This window comes from Eublepharis macularius, chromosome 3 (genome assembly GCF_028583425.1).
Source record: "Eublepharis macularius isolate TG4126 chromosome 3, MPM_Emac_v1.0, whole genome shotgun sequence".
Taxonomy (NCBI): domain Eukaryota; kingdom Metazoa; phylum Chordata; class Lepidosauria; order Squamata; family Eublepharidae; genus Eublepharis; species Eublepharis macularius.
The window spans coordinates 95,235,853-95,257,559 of NC_072792.1; the positions used below are offsets into that span (position 1 = coordinate 95,235,853).

The following is a 21,707-nucleotide window of genomic DNA, read 5'->3' on the forward strand; positions in this document are numbered from 1 at the left end:
TAGGAAACTAAACAGTGTCAGCCCCATTGAGAACGTGAATGGGAGACTACTAGCAAAGGCTGGAGTTACCCTGCAGGAGAAAGTAGTGACCAACCACTTCTGCTTTTCAGTTGCCTTAAAAGCCCCTTGCTGGAGTCATCATAAGTCAGTTGCGACTTGACAGCATATATGTATGTACACAGGCTTCCTTATGCATGGCAGTTAAATGGAACCTCCATGTGCAGGGGCAGAATATCTCTGTACACTAGCTGCTGGGAACAAATGATACTGAGAGCATTGCCTTTGTACCTTGCAAACAGGATGCTGGATATGATGGAGCGCTATCCCAATCATTCTTAGCGACTTGTGTCCCAACCCACTTCTCTGCCTGACAAGCAGAGAGCTGACTGCAGTGGAAGCGAAGGGACCCATTTTTCCTTGACTCTGACAGCTGCACTGGCTATGAATGTTTCAGGAAAACTAAGTTCTTTCTCATTGGAAAGTTATCTGTGCCTTTTAGCTTGCTCATGTGGAAAGATATTTTTCCGTTGCCCATTTCTTTTGCTCTCCCTGCCCCTAGCTGCATACGGCTTTGTACTCATGTAAACACAAAAGGTATGTTGTGGGCACATACAGCAACGCTTCTTCCTGCAATTTCTACTTTGAACCTGAAGAAACAAATTACCTACCACCTGAATAACACTTCAGCTGCCTTTGATCAGAATTTATTTCTTTTGGCTTGCAAACAAAATTGTGTATGGTGTGAAGGCTGGGGAAGGGCTGGCACAACCTGCTTTTGCTCCTTTAAATTTGTGCCTTTCAGGGGTAGCAAAGCCTCACCCATACACATGCAGATGGTGTGGGTGCATCTACTTGGTAAACTTCTGTTGCTGCATCATTGCAATGTTGTGGTTAGAGTATTGAACTATAATTCAGAATACTCAGGTTCAAATCCCTGTTCAGCCATGGAAGTTCAACAGGTTACCTTTCATCATCAAAAAAGAATCATCATCAAGTTACCTTGGGCAGCTGTTCTCTCCTAGACTAACTTACTTTACAGGACTATTGCGAAGTGAAGCTGAGAGCTATGTATGACACCTCGAGTTCCTTGTGACAGACTGGAGGAGGAGGGGAGGATAGATCCATGGGGTTCCAAGTCTTTGAAAAAGGACCGATTTTCAGAATTGCTCTGCTTCGGGGGCCCGTTTGCAAAGTAACTTTTTTCCTTCCCAACACAAAATGTAAAAATCTCCTATCAGTTAACATTGAGTGAGTTTATATTTGGAAGGAGGGCAGGCCCTTCCCCCCACCCCTGGCAGAAGGGAAGCGTGCACACCTGTCCTACAGGGTCAGGCCACAACAGACCAGGCTGGACTGCACCACAATGGACTGGGCCATGCCACAATAGGCAGGGCAGCCCTGCGTTGCAGCACGCCACTGGGCCAGGCTGCAATGGGCCATGCCATAACTGGCCAGGCTGCAACAGGCAGGGCAGTTTTGTGTTGCAGCGTGCTGCCAGACCAGACTGGGCTGGGCCGCAACAGCCGCTAGGCCTTTCCAGGCCTTTGGAGGCCCTGAGGAGGTGGTGGGGAGGCAAACCATTTTGCCCCCGCTCACTTCCTATCCCCACGTACTGTGCATGAACGGCATACTGCACGTGCGCGGAGATAAGAAGTGAGTTGTCGGCAACACAGTTTGCCTTTTATATAGTAGGAAGATCTGTGGGTGGTTGAAGGATTCAGTTGTGATTGCTTTGTCCTGGACAGATAATTGCCTTGGGGGAGCTGGACAGGTTTTATTTATTTTATTTTATCGTATTTGTATTCCGCCCTCCCCACAAGCAGGCTCAGGATGGATAACAGCATTAAGAACATTTAAAACATTCCATATAAAACATTTAAAGGCATCATACAAAAATATAAAAAATAGCAGCACTCTTTTTCCTGATGGCGGCAGGAAAAGGTCCTGAGGTTCTATTGGTCAAGAGAACTTCTGGGAAGGCAGTTTTGTTTTATACATCTCTATCCCATCTTTCAATTCAAAAAGTTTAGCCTTCCCTTACATAACCAGATAAGTCAACTAGAAAGAAAGAAAGAAAGAAAGAAAGAAAGAAAGAAAGAAAGAAAGAAAGAAAGAAAGAAAGAAAGAAAGAAAGAAAGAAAGAAAGAAAGAAAGAAAGAAAGAAAGAAAGAAAGAAAGAAAGAAAGAAAGAAAGAAAGAAAGAAAGAAAGAAAGAAAGAAAGAAAGAAATGTAAGCCTCTGAAAAAGAGAAGGCCTTGTGTGCTTGGACAGCCATGGAAGCAACCTATTTGTTCAATGGAAAAAGCACAAACGGTAGACATGACTCCTGCAAACGAAAGAAACTTCTAAAAGTCTTGACTACTGAAAGTGGACAAGAGTCATCAGCTATCTTAAGACACTCTCACTTCAACATATGAAAGTTTCCTAATTTCAAGCTTTCCTAATTTGCTCCTTGATACAATCTACACAAAGAAGTCATACTTCATCTTTCATAGTCAACATATTAAGTGGCTTGTGGTAATTTTGCAGTTTGCAGGGCAGCATTCTTACTTACTTGTAATCTTTCTGCCCTTGTCTCTTCAATAACTTCAGAAGTTGTGGGCCATGTTAATACACCAGGCACAATCTTATAACCAATCATGAACTTTGATTTCATGAACTGGTCTAGAGCTTCTGAAAATCTACATTAAAATAAAAAGATATACATCATATATGATGCTTTCAATTTATTCAAGTGCACTTAATTAAATTTATTTCAATTTTAGAAATCAAAGCAACTGAATGTCATTCCTTCCTCCAAACTGAAATACACTACCAAACTGAAAAATGTATTGTCGAAGGCTTTCACGGCCGGAGAACGATGGTTGTTGGGGGTTTTCCGGGCTGTATTGCCGTGGTCTTGGCATTGTAGTTCCTGACGTTTCGCCAGCAGCTGTGGCTGGCATCTTCAGAGGTGTAGCACCAAAAGACAGAGATCTCTCAGTGTCCCAGTGTGGAAAAGAAGTAGGTCATTTGTATCTACTCAGGAGGGGTGGGGTTGAGCTGAGTCATTCTGTAAGAGTTTCCCAGGGTGTGGAATGCTAATGGCGGGAGGCTTCACTGAATCCTGAGGAGGTTCTTTTGCATATGGATTGGTGCTTGATGTGCTAATCTTCTCTGCAGGGCTATTGTCGGGTGTGGAGTGTTTTGTTGGCCTGGTGTTTTTCAGAACTGGAGCCCATGCTCTGTTCATTCTTAAGGTTTCTTCTTTCCTGTTGAAGTTTTGCTTATGCTTGTGAATTTCAATGGCTTCCCTGTGCAGTCTGACAAAGTAGTTGGAAGTGTTGTCCAGTATTTTGGTGTCCTGGAATAAGATACTGTGCCCTGTTTGAGTTAGGCTATGTTCAGCCACTGCTGATTTTTCAGGCTGTCCAAGTCTGCAGTGTCTTTCATGTTCTTTTATTCTTGTCTGGATGCTACGCTTTGTGGTCCCGATGTAAACTTGTCCACAGCTGCAGGGTATACGGTATACTCCTGCAGAGGTGAGGGGGTCTCTGCTGTCTTTTGCTGATCGTAGCATCTGTTGTATTTTTCGGGTGGGTCTGAATACTGCTTGAAGGTTATGCTTTTCCATAAGCTTTCCCATCTGATCAGTAATTCCTTTGATATATGGCAAAAACACTTTTCCTGTAGGTGACTGTTTTTCCAGTCACCTACAGGAAAAGTGTTTTTGCCATATATCAAAGGAATTACTGATCAGATGGGAAAGCTTATGGAAAAGCATAACCTTCAAGCAGTATTCAGACCCACCCGAAAAATACAACAGATGCTACGATCAGCAAAAGACAGCAGAGACCCCCTCACCTCTGCAGGAGTATACCGTATACCCTGCAGCTGTGGACAAGTTTACATCGGGACCACAAAGCGTAGCATCCAGACAAGAATAAAAGAACATGAAAGACACTGCAGACTTGGACAGCCTGAAAAATCAGCAGTGGCTGAACATAGCCTAACTCAAACAGGGCACAGTATCTTATTCCAGGACACCAAAATACTGGACAACACTTCCAACTACTTTGTCAGACTGCACAGGGAAGCCATTGAAATTCACAAGCATAAGCAAAACTTCAACAGGAAAGAAGAAACCTTAAGAATGAACAGAGCATGGGCTCCAGTTCTGAAAAACACCAGGCCAACAAAACACTCCACACCCGACAATAGCCCTGCAGAGAAGATTAGCACATCAAGCACCAATCCATATGCAAAAGAACCTCCTCAGGATTCAGTGAAGCCTCCCGCCATTAGCATTCCACACCCTGGGAAACTCTTACAGAATGACTCAGCTCAACCCCACCCCTCCTGGGTAGATACAAATGACCTACTTCTTTTCCACACTGGGACACTGAGAGATCTCTGTCTTTTGGTGCTACACCTCTGAAGATGCCAGCCACAGCTGCTGGCGAAACGTCAGGAACTACAATGCCAAGACCACGGCAATACAGCCCGGAAACCCCCCAACAACCAAACTGAAAAATAACTGGTATGTGGAATATTTAGCTCTAGGTAGGTATATAAATCCTTTTAACTGGGGAAAAAGTATCTAGTTAAGGTTCCATCCTTCCTTTCACAACACAGAACCAACCCAATTCAAGCATACTTTCTCCTCTCTTCATACTGTGCTCTCATTAAAGAGAGCCTCCCAGCTGCTTTTAGTAACTTACTCATTCCAGTTCCTATCAAGGCAGTTTGCCCATCCTGCTCCATCATCTTTTACTTTTCCCTAGAGAAAATCGCCAACTCGATACTTCCCCCAAACTGTTTTCACAAGCCATCAAGATAACACAGTTACACTGATATGCTTACGAAAAAAACAGCTACTAACAAAACAAGTGCGAAGCAAAATACAAGACAGTCTATCATACTAAATAATTTGATGGAACAGTAACTGAGGATCACTCCTTGCTGGGATAGCCAAGCAAAACAAAAAGAAGGAGCCGTTCCAGCCCCCTACCGCTTGTATTGGATGCCAGAGTCCCGAGTCTGCTAACACGTATGACTCATGCTGCCTTTTAAAAATGACAACATAAACTGGCCCTAAGCTGTCAGATACAAATGACCTTTCTTCCCCATTCCCCCAAAGGCTATTAACATCTCTCTCATTATGAACATAATATTCATTATATAATCCCAAATTCAGGACAGATAAAGAAGGGAAGATGTCTCAGGCCATGAAGTGCGCTGTGGAGATATTGAGGGACTACTGCAGCTGCTGAACAAACAAATGAGCTTTCTATCCTTTTCTCTAAGAATTCAAACATATGAATCTAAGATTTTGCCCCGCAAAATCTATTCTGACCTTTCCCCCCCATTTGTAACAATTTCTCTCTAGTGATGTTCAAGTAAATATAAAGCAGCAGGAAAGTCTAATATGTACAAAGTAGTTAGAAAAAAATATTTAAAAATTAGCTTGTTCAATAAATATGCTCACTTTTAAAAAGCAAAAAATACATACAATGTACCTGTTCTGTCTCAAATATACTCTTCCGGTTCCATAGTGTGCCAAGCAATTAAACCTTACTTTTTGATACTCTTCAATTATCTTGTTAAAATGGTCTTCAGCTTTTGCTAGTTCCTTCAAAATAAATTAAACAGTTTAAGTCACTCTAAAAAGAAAAACACACAAATCAAACAGTAAGAGTCAAACCATATATAAATATATGAATATACAAAGTTTATGACTGAATTTAAACTGTGGCCAGAATTCAAAAAGATATACGTGAGAACGCTAAAATTTTTTAAATCTTATGGTTTACTGAATTTATTGCCTTTTAGAAATTATCCATTATTTTTGATTATGGATAATTTAATTAGTCTGCCCCAGCGTAACTGAATTTACATGCTTATTATTAACTGATATTTATTTTATGGAATGTTATGCTGAAAGCATAAATGTGTGATTGGGTGTGTCTGGGTGCTGAGACAAGCTACAACAAGCAGATGAGTCTGTTCCATTGTTTGCAGAGAACACAAATTACAAAAGCAGAATATACTATTTCCAGTTTGCAGGCATCAGAAAGGGACATTGTGTGTATCCCAACCTTAGCTCTTCTACAACAATAATGTGGCTATTATTTTGGCAACCTCTGGCCAAGATACTGGAGACACCCCTTGGCCAGGCCCTACCAGGTCTCCAGAATAAGCCAACTGCAACCTTCTTATCAGAGGGAAAGGAGAAATTTTCACAAAGCTGTCCCAATATGAAGGCCATTCTCCCAAGAAAACTGCAGTACTACCCATCTGGATCTGGCTGGTTCCTACCCCATTCTTAGAAAGGAGGACGGTGCAAAGCACATGAGGCCAGCAATACAGAGGAGTATAAAACTGGGAAAGGGGGGAGCGGAATCTCCTTTACCACTTGTCAGGATTCTCCAACTGGAAATGTATCAGTGACATCTAAAGCAAACCTGTGTATGTATGGAAGTGTTTCTGTGTATGAGTGAAATACAATGCAGTGATTCTGAATTTCCTTGGCGTGAGCTCAATAAACATTACTTCGGTATTCAAGAACTTACTGACTGGCTTTCTCTTTTCCCTCTCCCTCACCTATGGAGAAAAGTCCTGCTGGGTCAGAGTGACTTAGGTGGAGGTCTAGTCACCATTTAAGCTAATTTACATTGAGCCTGGGATCTCTGCGCCCTAACACATGTAGAAGTTGTTTTATTCAGGAGCATTTCAAGCATCCTCCCACACATGGTGGTTATACAAAAATAAGAAAAGTAACATAGTAGTTTCTATACATAATTTAAGAACCACTTTAAAATTGCATGAGTGACAGCTCAGGACAGGCCAAATAGCCACATCATACTTGTGAAGTGGAAACTGCTTCAGGAGGCACAACGCTCACCTGTAGGAGTATCACTCAAGCCAATATCATACCACCTGGGTGCACTAACTGCAATCCTAAGCAAGTCTTTTCAGATACGTGCTAAAGTTTACTTTAATGGGGCTTATCTCCAGCAAAACGTTCTTAGTACTGCCCTGGAAGATTTTACAAAAGCTCTAGTCCCAGTGTGCTGGATATAATTTCCTCTCTACCTACCCCATCAGGAGGTCAAGCAGGGGAGCCTGAGAGTTCTCCTAGGTTTGTTGAAAAAACTCCCAAACCAGCACACGCCCCTTTTAATGCATACTCTGGGGCCATGTTCAGAATTAGATGTAAATCACAGAATTTCAACTGTAACTTTAAAATTGTTACTATACAAAAATATGTAGATTAGCCATGATCATTCAGTTGTATTTTTCAAAGTACATTTTAGAATTGAACAGTTGGTCAACCCATGTATCAGCATGTTTAGATCATGAATCAATCACTTGACTGGAATTTCAAGAAACTGCCACTCAATTAATCTCTTCCACCTTCCTCTCTGCCCCGTTATCTTCTTTATGTCCCCTTATGACAGCATGGTATAGTGATAGTTGTGTTGGTCTAGGCTTGGGGAGAACCAGGTTCAGATCTCCATTTACCATACAGCTTACTAAATGACCCTAAGCTAGCCATATGCTCTCTCAGTCTAAATTATTACTGATGGGTGTTGTGAGAATCAACAGAGTGGAGAGCCAGATACACTTCCCTGAACTTCTTGGAATGATGAGGATAAAAAAGTAAGTTCATCCACAGTTAGACGGTAAACTCCCATGGTTTTTATACTCTGTAAAGCACCATGCTATATAAGCACATATAAAAGTTCTGAGTCTTACCGCAGGCTGCCCTGTTCCAAGAAGAGCAGTGGCATATCCATAGATTATCACAACATAGTCAATAATACCAAGATTCAGGCGCTGCAAAAAGTTGAAAGAAGCATGTTAAATGACTGAAGAAAGTGACATAACTATTGGAGCCTACTACAATCTATAGTCCATTTACATTCACAAGATCATAATCAGTTGTAGGTTTAAACAGAATGAAGTTCACTTTACCAAATAAAAACTTATATTCCACAACAAGAAAATATAAGTCAATATGGCTGCAAAAACTGGTAAATTAAATCAAGCAGGACACATGTACTTAATCTGTTAAAAAACTTACTTCTTGAAGTATTCCTATGCAACTTAAGTATACCGAGGACTAGGGTCAGAGTGGAGATTATGGTGCAGCAATACAAAACTGTTCTTTGGATTTCTCAACATTCTGAACTCATGTAGCTATCTCTCCACCATTCTCCTTGCTACCCTATTGATATGTACACAGCCGCATAGTTATAATTATAATAGGCTTTTTGCAGTAGACAGCCATTACTAGCATAGGAAAGTTAGGGGCACGCAGCATATATAATTTGTTCACTGGATCTTCAGTCCACCCCAAACCCAAAACAACAGTAATGAACACCAAGCTAAACAGATATACACTAAACACAAAAGGGTGAATCCCATACACCACACCAAGAAGTGCTTATGTAACAAAACCCACCCATCTTGCTGCAGCTTTTGCACTCTTCAAAGTCCTGCTCCGGGGGGGAGAGGGGATGAGTGGAAATAATTTAAAATCATATGCAAGCAGAAATGCTGCTTCAAAACAGAAGGAGCTTCAGGATCCAGAGTTAATAAAACAGAACTATTAAAAAAATCATTCCAGATCTCATTACATCTTCACAAAAGTTTTATATCAATTCTGGAAAATGTTTTAGTTTTAACAAATCTCACAGTGGACAGGACAGTGGGCAGTTAATAGAAAACTATCATGAATGTATAGTGGGTAAAAATCTAATCATAACCATTCCTATAATTTACGAAGGTATGTAGGGTCCAAGCTGTTCAAGAATCTCTAAGCCAAGTCGCCCACTTAGAACTGGGGCTAGTAGACAACAGAAAGTGGGGTACAAGGAGGAGCACTGTTGTAACGGTCTCCTAGAAATCTGCCTCTTAAAACAGCAGGCTGCTGTGTTTTGTACCAGCTGAAGCATTTCAAGTTGTATCTCTTTATTCTACAAAATAATTCTTACATAATTCTATACTAAGGGTAGTTTTTCTATATAGCATTCTTTATAACAAATGAAAGAAAACAAAATCATTGACCTTCCTGAAATCTCATACCTCAATAGTTAATTTGAAATTTCATACTCCTATAGTTAATTTAAACTTGTCAGCTGATTCATTTTGACAAGTGTACCAATTTAGACATAAAAGTAGTTAACCAAACTTTTCTAAATCATTCTATGAGAAGGAAGATCTGATTTTTCCAAAAGAAGGCCATACTAGGGATGTGCAGCCAAAAAAGGTTTGTTTCCCCCGCTTTGGGTTACCTGAAGCGGGAAAACAATTCAGAATGACCCGAATTCTGAAGCAGTAAGCCACTTTAGGATTCAGGTGTTTAAACCGCTTTAGTATGCTCCGTAATAATTCGGGGGAGCATCCTCCCCCTCCCATCAGGTGAGGAAAGTGGCAGAGTGTTTGAAAACAACACTTTTCTTGCTGTTTGCAAGCCTCCCTCACTCCCAACAGGTGAAGAAAGCGGCAGAGCATCTGAAAGAAACACTTTTCTTGCCACTTGCAAGCCTCCTCCCCCCCCTATCTGGTGAAGAAAGCGGCACAGAGTTTGAAACTTATAGCAACGCTTTTTTTGCTGCAAGCGACGAGAAAAGTGTTGCTTTCAAACTTCCCACCCTGCTGATTTTTTTTCCCCCAATGGGAGAGGAGGGGAAAGCAAGCAACACTTTTCTTGCTGTTTGCAATGCAAACAGCTAGAAAAGTGCTGTGAGTGCGGCGGCTGTCGCTTTGCCCAAAGCCTCCCGAAACAACACGAATTGCTTTGGAAAGCTTTGTTTGAGATTCTCAAATCAGCTCAGCAATGCTAGGGCCAATTTGGGAATCCCAAATCTGGACCGAATCAGAAACCCGAAGAGCACATCCATAGGCCATACATATTTTAGCAGAGCATGTGTGTGTATCTCATTGTTAAGTGTACTTTTACTATAAAGCATTACAGCAGTTTGGAGTCTACGTTAAGAAGACTATCAACATGTTTGAATATAAATATTACAGCCTTTTGCCAGTTTGAGAGAATTGCTGACAGCCATGGTTACAGACTGCCTCTCAGTTTTTTCCTGTTAAGCATATCAAGGTTCTGAAGACTAAATCTTAGTAATAATTTACTCAAGAATAGAGAAATGCTGCTTCCCTAAAGGCCTTCTAGATGGGTCTGAAGACACACTCTTTCTGGCAGGCCACTGAGTTGGATTACTAAGAAATTGTGTGACTGGAAAAGTGGCACTACATAGAAACTGATTTTTGCTGTATTTTATTAATATTTTCATTGCATTTTATTCGTCTATAAACAGCCTCAGGGGCTACTTAGGACTAAAGACTAAACAAACGTGGCACCGAAAGTCAAATAGACTAAACAAAACTGGTACCAAAAACTGTATGCTGTTTCTTTATCTGTTCATGGTTCTTGCCAGTACCGCTGTGAAAGGTTCAAAGATTAGATTTACTAACAAGGTCTAAATGTTCTCAACATAACATGGCGTCCTTCATGTTACCTGAAGCTCTGATGGATTTAGAACATTCAGTAATTGTTCAAAGGATTGTTCAGCATTGTGAAAACGATGATCTATCAAAGCTGTACATCCATCTTTTATATAAGTCTTCAACTTTTCTACTGACAACACTCCAACCACCTGCAAAAATTAACTTGAATTAAGGCATAAATGTTGTTTTACTTGCATTAGAAAACAGTGTTTCCAGGTTTATCTAAATGGAGGCTCTTCATATGAATATTCTGCATTTTTCCTTTGTAAACATTGCCCAAATATGATTATGAAGCAAACATTTAATATCTAGGAATGGTTCTCTCTCCTAGAAAGATGCGAACCATCTACACCAGGGGTCCCCAATGTGGTGCCCATGGTTGCAATTGTACCCACCAACAACTTTCCTTGTGCCCAGCAAGTGTTTTCAGAAAGTGGGTGGGGCCAGGTGGAGCTTTTGCCCAGCAGGGCTTCTGATTAGCCATTGGAGATTTGATTGGCTGTACAGATTTTTAAAAACATTGCTTTGGCAGTAGCAGCTTCAACAGCACAAGGACTTTCACAGTGCAACTGAAGATAAGCTGAGCAGCCATTTTCTGGTTGGCTCTGACTCTTGCAGCAGCCATTTTGTGACAGCCATTTTGTTGCTACTACACACACCACGCTGTGTCAGAATTCCAAATGTGCCTGCATGCTCAAAAAGACTCAGGATCCCTGATCCACACCTTCATATGCACACACATTCCAGCACAATCTATCTCATTTTATCCATTTTTATTCAATCAGCTTCATCCATAAGCTCTCTACAGAACCCCTTCAGTAAATTCTGAAATTTGAACTGCCACATAGTTTGCATTAAACAATAGTAATCATTTTTATTTGCATAATTTGTTACCTGATGCATAGAACTACATGGAGTATCCTTTTTGTCTACACATTTTTGACAATCAACTTTAGAATTCAGGTGGACACTGTAATTTAAAGAAATAATAAAGTAATTCATCCTGTTTAGAGTCTGAATGCATTTAATACACCAAACAACTGGAAATCTCACTGCTAAAATCCATTTTCTAAATCTGACTTTTTACATTATGAGTTTTCCAAGTTCATTTCCACAGTTGCATACAAACCATTAGTCTCTGAGGATTGTGCAAACTAACTTACTCTGCCAGCAAAATCCTTTCTCCTTTTAAAGCACTTGACTTGTTTTAAAGCACTTGATTTATTTAACATCAGCCAGGACATGTAACATTTTTGTACATGTGCTTTGATCACTATAGGAAGCAGACACCCCCAAACTCCTACTCTGGGCGCTGACCACAGCCACCACAGACCCTAGGCAGTAGGAAGGTGCCTGTTCCATTTATTTGTGAGAGTTTTCAGTCTCTAGGTTTGTTCTGAGGTTGCAACTAGTAACTCCAGACACAGGCTAGAATAAATTGTCTTTTAGTTTACTGAATACAGGTTATAAAAAGAGTGCTGCTAAGCATAAAGCACTCTAGTTCAGGCAAGAGACAAGAAAACAAATAACCTTTCTATTGCTAGCTAACAGCTTTAAAGCTTGCTACCTAAGCATCTCTGATGTAGCTTTTTAACTGATAGGTTTGGTGAAGGAGTTCATTCCCAGGCCATGCAAGTCGAGGCGTATTGATAGCAAGAGGCATCTTGCTATCAATCTTTTCTCTCACATGATGGTAAAGGAATAATGTCTTAGAGAAGGAAACAGTGTGTGGCAGGGAGCCATCCTTTCAGGCCTGCTGACGCTATCTGCCAAGAGCCAACCAGGGCTCACTTGCTTAATTGGCATTGTTAGTTGTGTGAAATAGGAGTGAAGATAGGGACAGCGAGAGCCAGCCTCCCAAGGCTGGCTCTCTTGAGAACCGGCAGAAGCATGCAGGTGTTGGAAATTAACAGGCCAGCACATTTTTTCTTAGCGAGGCCAGAGCGAGGCCTGCAACAATTTACAGCCTAAGCCAAAGTTCAGATGCTTTAATTAAGATCTTAAAGGGTTGAATAGGCCTGTTCATTGCAATCACCTATCCCTGAAATGTTTGTGAATCCCCAAAAGCTTGTTTTGCTATGTTAAATATTAGTTGGTACAATAAAAGGCATCAAAGTAAAAGTACAATACATTAAAAAGTTGCAAATCCAATACAGATTCACAAGCAATACTGCACCAACTGCTTTCACTACATAATAGAAAGAGAAAGCTCACCTTGTCTTGTCGGAATCACTCATTCTGCTCTTTTGCTTTCCTGAATTTTCATTAGTTCCTGTCATCAGAAAAACATAATTGTGAACCTGATTATTTTGTTAAAAATGAATAAATAACCAAGCAGCCACATCACTTCTGTATGCAACACAAGCTGAAACAAAAATGTTTTAGATTCTTAACAGATATAAGTACACTTATGAGAAAATAATTAAGAATGCTAAAAAGAAAAATGCAGACACACTCTTAATTCTAAGAAACATACTATATAATTAAGAGAACACTACAATACATGGGATGCCACTTTCACATGATTTGATTCCCCATCATTATTCAGCCCCAATGCATGACTGAAAACAAGCTAAAATCATGGCCAGAGTACAGAAATTGAATTTTTAAGTGTCTCCCTCCCTACCTTAATCTCCAGTCAGCCTATGAATACCTCATTGGATCACATTAAGAGCCAGGCATCAGGACATCTGACAGAAGCTTATTTTATCTATTTGTCTGCTGTTACACTGACCAGCACCTTAAATACTCTAGGAAGCTTTGTATTCATTTGGTATTATGTCCCTCTGGAGTTAGACGACCCTTTAGAAATCTCTAATTCAGGAATTAGTTCCCACATCTCCAGTAGTGACTAGATGTAGATTTTATTGATCTTTACAGATTATTCAGCACATCTGCAACATTGCATCAGATGTTTACCCCAGAATAATCATGGGCCACAAATATAATTCCAAAAATTCTCTCTATCTCATCAAAATGCTTGACAGTATACAATATTTCAAGCCTTAATGGAAACAGTCCTTGTTTAACTGACTTATTAATACATTACTTTAAATAGCTGATGACATGGGGGAGGGAGGGAAATGCAAAACAAACATGTCTGTTTGCTGTAAAATTCCGAAAACTTCTTAGTGAGCAACATCAATGTCCTCCTAAACTACAGATGTATAAACATGTAAGAATGTACTTGCTGATTCAGAACAAATTCTATAAATAACCCTGCATTGTTTCCAAAAATGCCCAGACATCTTTAGGTGAGAGGTTTTATTTCCTGGGCCTCTATAGGTTAGGCCAGGACTTCATACTGAACTGCCATAGGTTGAATACTAATAAAGTTTATTAAATGGTCACACCTTTAAGATACTATCACTAAAACAGAACTCTGCTTTATGCTAATGTTAGAATATTGAAAGCTTCTCCAACAGTCATGCTAGGCAGAACACCAATTACTCAAAGAAAAGCATTTTTCTCTTATCATGTTTGAAAGTGGCATTCAAAAACAAGTGGATCTGGATGATTAGAGTTAATAGTCACTTGGTCTCTCTCCTTCACTTCAGCCTACAGCCATTCTGCAGTTTAGCAGAGGGAGAATGACTGAGCAGGGCCCTTTTTATCAGTCTGCCTGCTCAAACAGCTATCTAGCCTTTGATCAAGAGAGTACTATATAGAAAAGGGAGGGAGGGAGAGCGAGGTCCACTCCAGTGGTCTGCTTTTCCTCAGTTTGTATTTAGCATTTCTTTAATGGTCACCTTAGGATTTTCTTTTGAAAAAGAAATAAGGGATATAAATATAAAATAAATAAAAAGAATCATAAATTGCAACACCAGGGTAAAAGAGAGAGTGAGAAAGAACGCTCCCCTCCCCACCAATATTTGAGTGTACTCCTGACCAGTATTATAATTTTTATAAAAAATAGCACTATACGCCATCATCCTAAAATTTGTTCATTACTCTCAATACTCAAGTATTATGCTTTGGCATGCCCTCAGTATTAGAATACATAACCTTGTTATCTTTATTAACTTACCTGAATCTGGTAAGTCTCTGTGTTCTTTATTTGGTGCATCAACAGCTACCTGCTAACAGATAAAATGTAAATTAGGTGCCAAGACAAAGCATTATTTTTTACCCAGGTTTTTATTTAAGGGGTTAATCCTTTTACAGTTTGCTTCTAGCCCGAGAACTGTTTTATTAGACTTGTTTTAAGCTGCTAAATCATTTATGCTGGTCCTGTGAACCTAGGCAGATTGTGAGAGGGAGGGCAGGGGCAGGAAGGTTACATCAGTGTTTCGCTCTTGTGACCCCTTCTTACACACCCAGGGTAATGCCGATTGACACTGGGGTCTCCAGGCCAGTGTGGCGAGGGATCCTGGAGGTGTTTTGCCATCTTCTCAGCATGGAGCAGGGGTCACTGGGGATGTGGGCAGTTGTGAATTCCCTGCACTGTGCAGGGGGTTGGACAAAATGACCCTGGATGTCCCTTCCAACTCTATGATTCTTATGGTGTTTTTAATGCTGGGTTTTAAAATTTGGAATAATTTTATGCTGTTTTATGTTTTAACATGTATTACTTTGGAGACAGATCAAGATAGCTAGCCGTGTTAGTTTGTCTGTAGCAGTAGAAAAGAGCAAGAGTCCAGTAGCACATATAAGACTAACAGAATTTGTGGTAGGTTATGAGTTTCCATGAGCCACAGCTCACTTCTTCACTGCTCTTTTCTATATGTATTACTTTGTAAATTGCCCCAAGGAAGAATCCCAATTTAAGAGATTAAATTGCAGCTACGGACAAATGGAATTCCATTCCAAGCACTGGGTTGTATCCTACCACTGTGCGCAGTCTATGATAACATCTGTCAGCATCATTCTTCGACCAGTGCAAGAGACTCCTATGCTAGCAGATGAGCCTCTTATGAAAGGATCCGTGAATTGGTTGTGCAGAGTGAGAAGATAAACCCTGCTATAAACATTTAAGCTTGAGAAGCTATTCAGTGATCGAGCATTGTGTGTCATTGTCAGACAGAGCATGAACAATCCAGGACAAAAATAGTAGATTTAATAAAAATATTAATCTATGGAAAACAAAATATAAAATCAGGCATATGAGAAAACAGACTGCTAAATCAGGAAAAGATCAGGACAGGCTCAGGTGAATGCAATATTCGCACACACCACACCAAAGAAAGGAAGGAAGAGATCACTTTATATTGTTGTTTCAGGTACTGGCTCTTGGGGCAGCATTTAACAGGCTTGCGCAGGAGGCGCGAGCCAAACAGTGAGAGCACAAGGGTCCGTGTCCCTTAGCTTGGGGTATACAACTGGGGCACACACATCAACTCATCCAAGTGGAGGACACTAGAAAAGAGGAAGAGTCCCACCATTGACATGCCTGATTATCAGGACCAACAAGCATGAAACATCACCTGTGGTACAATGCTTACATCAGTATACCATGACTGTAGCCCTAGACTGTTGTGTAAGCCATTATAGCCACTAGCACATTGAATATGTAAATATATAGCTTGGGGGGGAGTATTTTTGAGCTTTCCCTAGCCAGTGGATGGTATGGTGGATGTATTATTCCAGTACAATTTACTACCAGGTAGGAGTTGTTAGATATGGTTGTGGGATCTACAGAATGTGGCCAGTTCCAGACAAATTTGCTCGCTGCTTATCTAACCTCTCTAGCATTGTAAAAATCGACAATGCAATGGCCACTACCTCCCCCTACTGCTACGCTAATATTACGCAATACCAGATCTAGAGGGAACAAAACTGCATGCCTTACTGGGATGTTGAAGGAAGAGGAAGCAGATATAGCTTGCATGGTTGAAGGAAAACGGTGTATTGGGTCTGTCCCAACTAACTCCACCTGGCGATGTGATCCTACACCAACTGTGCTGTGGTGGCCAGGAAGAAGGGATTCCTATTTTCCTTCATGAGTCCTTCAACTTTAACAGACTTCCAGCTATAGCTGGCATTGACTGTATGCTCCTTTAATTGGGAACTAGAGATAGATTATTATGCTTCTGATATTCAAACCCCACTAAACACCCTTTCTGAATTGGCAGAGATGATCTCAGATGTGGAACTGGAGACTGATTGTTCTGAGGAAGGCATTTTTTTCTGGGGAAAGAGGTGAAGGAACTCTCAGCTGGGGCAACTCCTGGGAGGAGGTGGTGTACCTCTCAATACAAGCATGATGGGACTGCATGATGACATCACTTCCAGGAAGTGATGTCATCACACAGGTGTGGCTGCCACAGGTAGCCCTCTGGCTACCTATTATTCTTGACTTCAGAAAAGCAAATTAAGGCAGCTGCAAAAAATGCTTTCCACAAACTCATTCCAGCCTGGAAGATAGCCCCCTACCTTGACACAGACAATCTGGCCACCTGGATCCATGCCATGGTAGCATTGAGACTTGACTACTGTAATGCACTGTACATAGGTCTCCCCTCTAAGTTAACCCAGAGATTCCACCTGGTGCAGAACACTGCAGCTTGGCTATTGTAGGGAGGTAGGAGGAACATGAGTATTACTTCCATTCCACAGTCACTCCATTAGCTTCCTATCAGTTACCAAGCCCAATTCAAGGTTCTGGTTACTAACCTACAAAGCTCCTCACAGCCTTGGTTCATCATATCTCTGGGACTGCCTCTTCCTATGTTCCACTGCAGCAGTTTCACTCATCTGAACAGGGCTTTCTGCAGGTGCCACCTTGCACATGGACAAAATCAACAGCTGCCCATACATGGGCATTCTCCCAACTTTATAGAATGGTCTAACTGAGGAGGTTTGGAAAGCTCCCGCTCTCCTGGCCTTCAGCAAACGATCCAAAATTGAATTATTCAAGGCGCCTTTTTACTCCTATAAGAAGGCTATACTGTAAGGAAGTGGTCTCAATAGATCCATTTGTACTCAGATAGGAGGGGTATACTGTAACATTATGGCTTCAAGAGATCCATTAGTAAAGGGATAGGAAACGCATCAGTAAAGGGATAAGGAGGGAGACTTCCGGTTTGGGATCCATGAAGGTCTAACGCAGCTCTAATTGCTGAGCTGTCCGGGCTGCTGTTTTGACAGCCGGCGGGGCAAAAAGAGCCCGCGGCCAACTGTTCTCAGGCGGAGAACAGGCATAGAACGCTCAAGAACCTCAGGGTGCGTTGATCTCAGGCGAGGGGGGATCCTGCGCAACGGACTCTCTCCCGTCCCTTGAGGTCCCACCCGAAGACAGGTCGGCTGAAATCTCTGCGGCAGTCCTGGAGCCAATGCGGTTGGCATAAAGCCTACATGCCCAAGCTTCAACAGGGACAAGAAGAACTGATGGGAATCCAAGATTGAAACAGCGATTACAACCCGCGAAAAGTGCTTGAGAAGGTAAAGATCACTATCTCTTGAAACGGGACAGATTACTTAAAGCAACGAAGCATTAAAGTAGACTTTTAAACTGCAACAGATTGATTACAAGGAGGGGAGGATCCGGCAAGAACTATATTAGAAAAAGGACTAAGTTAAACGGAGCTATTAAAGAAATTGGACTATTGTTTTACATACCTGTGGTTACAAGGAGATATCAGGCTGTGAGAAAGTTTTACCATCGCGAGAACTGCTGTGGGAAGTCGGGAAACAGGAAGTACGTAATAGTGATAGAGTTGCTGGAGAGAAGCGGCCCTTTCTGGACGACAGGAAGAAGGGAATCGCCATTTTTGAAAGGGGAAGAGCTGCGGCTTCAGCGGAAGAGGAAGTAAGCCATATTGGATTACAAAAACCATAGAGGAACCATAGAGAAAAGACGCCCGACATTTTGGACTCTTTAAATGACTTTTTTGGAAAAAGACCGGGACATTTAAATTAAAAGGACACTAAGCCAAGCGCCACGGAGCTAAGGAAGCGAGCGGACTCGTGGGAGCGAGGTAAAGCAAGCCCCACGATGTCGAAAAAAGAGTGGCAAGCGGCAATAAGGCTATGAATATGGAGTGTAAAGTTTTATCTTGGAATGTAAATGGACTTAATTCACCTAATAAGAGAAAAAACTTTTCCCACTGGCTATTAAAACAAAAATGTGATATTGTGTGTTTACAAGAGACCCATATTAGAAAGCAGGATGTAAAATATATTAAATTGAATAAATTGGGTAATGACATCGTAGTGGCCTCAAAAAAGAAAAAAAGGGGAGTGGCATTATATATAAAAGAGGAGCTACAGCCAAAATTAGTGGTGAGAGATGTGGAAGCCAGATTTTTAGCAGTGGAATGTACATGGAATTTAAAGAGAGTCTTGGTGATTGGAATTTATGCACCTAATGGAGCAAAAGAAAGCTTCTTTGAGGATTTGAGGAAGCAATTAGATGAACTTTCTTATGACCAGATAATTCTTGCAGGAGATTTCAATGGAGTTACTAATTTGGAGCAGGACAAGAAATCAGCAACTGTGCAAAAGAAAAGGGGATTACTACCAAAGACTTTTTTTGCATTAATGCAACAGGAAACTTTAGAAGATGTTTGGAGAAGACAGAATCCTAAAAGCAGACAATACATGTTTTTCTTGGCGAGACATTCAACGTTGTCACGAATTGATATGATCTGGGCCTCAAAGGACTTAGTGCTTTGGACTAAGGAGGTGGAAATAATGCCTATGGTAGGCTCAGATCATAATCCAATTATGTGGAAGTTCGGGAAAAGAACTAAAAGGAGAGGATGGAGAATAAATGAGGACTTGTTACAAGAGGGAGAAAACATGGAGACGCTGAGAAGGAAGACTAAATTCTTTTTCTTCATTGCAATTATAAAATTATCTCCATTATACAATTATTGCCAAAAATGAAATTAATTAGTTTCTATCCTTATAGTTAGTTAATTTCTATCATTATAATTCTTATAATAACACCTATAATACTTAATGCTACATATAGTAGTCTAATAAAATAGTTGCTTAGAAATTCTCACTTATCTCTCCGCCCCCCGGTAAAGTCACCTCCCTCTACTTTTATTGTATTTCAGTAATTTTCAAACTGCCACAGTTCTCCTCCCACCTCCCATTTCTTCACTAAATATTGTTTCAGCTTCTCCCAATCCGTGTTAAACTGTCCTGGATCAAGGTCTCTCAGTTTCCTTGTCATTTTGTCCATTTCCGCCATGTACAGCAATTTATAAATCCAGTCCTCAATAGTTGGCACTTCTTGCACTTTCCACTTTTGCGCGTACAAAAGTCTAGCCGCTGCTGTCATGTAAAATAGCAATGTCCTATATTGTGCTGGAATGTCCTCCATTCCCAAGTTCAGTAGCAGGAGTTCTGGGTTCTTATTAATTTGAAATTGTAAAATCTCACTTATTACTCTTATTATTTCCCCTCAGTACTGCCTAGCTACCTCACAAGTCCACCACATATGATACAAAGATCCCTCATGCTTTTTACATTTCTAGCATTTATTAGACGTGTTCAGATTCCCTAGCGCAATTTTCTTTGGTGTCATATACCAACGATAAATCATTTTGTAGACATTCTCTTTGATATTGGTGCATGTCCTGATCTTCAATGTATTTTTCCACAAGTATTCCCACGCCTCCATTGTTATTTCCTTATTAAAGTTTATAGCCCACTTCACCATTTGCACTTTAACCGTTTCATCTTCAGTATACCATTTCGACAGCACTTTATATACCTTAGAGATTTCCTTTTTGTCCTCTTGTAAAAGTGCCTGTTCTAATTCCGAATTCTCCATTCTTATCCCTCCCTTCGCACAGTCCGAATTATAAAGATCTCTGATCTGTCTATACTGAAACCAATCGTAATTTGGAGACAACTCGTCCTGCGTCTTTATTTTGGGTTTAGAAAATTCCATTCGGGTTATCTCCTTGTATGTTAAACACTGTTGTTCATTATCGACAGTTCTCGGATCTATTACTTCATATGGAACCACCCATGAGGGGATTCCATCTTGTAGGTAATTTCTGTACTTCTTCCAAGTTGTGAATAGGCTTCTCCGAATATAATGATGTAAGAACATAGAGTCCGCTTTTACTTTATCATACCATAAGTATGCATGCCATCCGAATATTTTTTTATATCCTTCTAAGGCCAGTAATTTCCGGTTTTTCAGCGTCATCCAATCTTTCAACCACACTAAACAAATTGCGTCATAATAAAGTCTTAGGTTGGGCAATTGCATTCCGCCTCTTTCTTTTGCATCTTGTAACACTTTCATTTTCACTTGAGGCTTTTTGCCTGCCCAAACAAAATCTGATATTTTCCTCTGCCATTTTTCAAACTGCTTAGAGTCTCGGATAATTGGTATTGTCTGTAACAGAAACATCACTCTTGGCAGCACATTCATCTTAATTACTGCAATTCTTCCCAACCATGACAAGTTCAGCCTATTCCATTTAATCAAGTCTTGCTCTATCTGAGTCCACAATTTCTCATAGTTGTTTTTAAATAAATCTATATTCTTTGCAGTCAGTTCAATTCCCAGATATTTCACCTTACTTGTTAGTTCGCAGTCTGTTATTTCCATTAATAGTTGTTGCTTTTGTTTAGTCATATTTTTACATAATATCTTTGACTTCTTTTTGTTTACATAAAATCCTACCAAATCTCCAAATTCCTTAATCTTCTCTATTACTTTTGGCATATTCTCCATTGGATCTTCCACAATTAGCATTATATCGTCCGCAAATGCTCTGACCTTGTAGGAAAAGTCCTTTATTTTTATTCCACGGATTGCATTGTCTTCTCGTATCTGTATCATCAATATTTCCAAAACCAAAATAAACAACAGTGGAGACAACGGGCAACCTTGTCTTGTTCCTTTACCTATAGTCAATTTCTTGGTCACCTCATCATTCACCACAATTGCTGCACTAAATCCTTCAAGAGCAGTTGATGGCAATGAACAATAAGGAATTGGAATGGAATCTTAAGAGAAGGAATCAAAAGTCGTTTGAAGGGGCAAATAACTCTGGGAAATATTTGGCATGGCAATTAAAGAAGAGAAAGGAGAAGCGGACAATAAATAAAATATGTGATAACAATAAAGTTTGCCTGGAACAGACCGCCATTAGCAGAGCCTTCTATAAATTTTATGCAAAGTTATATAATAAAAAAGAAGTGAACAAAGATTCAATAGCGAGTTACTTGGGTAAAATGAAGCTCCCAGCAATTTCGGAAAGATGGAGGAATAAACTGAACAGTGAAGTAACGGA

The 21,707-nt window shown here is 40.5% G+C and overlaps 1 protein-coding gene across 1 annotated transcript in view; it reads right to left on the reverse strand.

Annotated features, from left to right (window-relative positions):
- TTC3 (tetratricopeptide repeat domain 3) overlaps window positions 1-21,707 on the reverse strand; it is a 209,880-nt gene that overhangs the window by 143,551 nt on the left and 44,622 nt on the right. The window contains exons 15-21 of the mRNA XM_054973156.1: window positions 14,531-14,582; window positions 12,718-12,775; window positions 11,398-11,473; window positions 10,515-10,652; window positions 7,738-7,818; window positions 5,499-5,611; window positions 2,555-2,681 (exon numbers count right to left, since the gene is read on the reverse strand). Coding sequence (XP_054829131.1) covers window positions 2,555-2,681; window positions 5,499-5,611; window positions 7,738-7,818; window positions 10,515-10,652; window positions 11,398-11,473; window positions 12,718-12,775; window positions 14,531-14,582 — 645 coding nt within the window. The remainder of the gene's footprint in view (window positions 1-2,554; window positions 2,682-5,498; window positions 5,612-7,737; window positions 7,819-10,514; window positions 10,653-11,397; window positions 11,474-12,717; window positions 12,776-14,530; window positions 14,583-21,707) is intronic.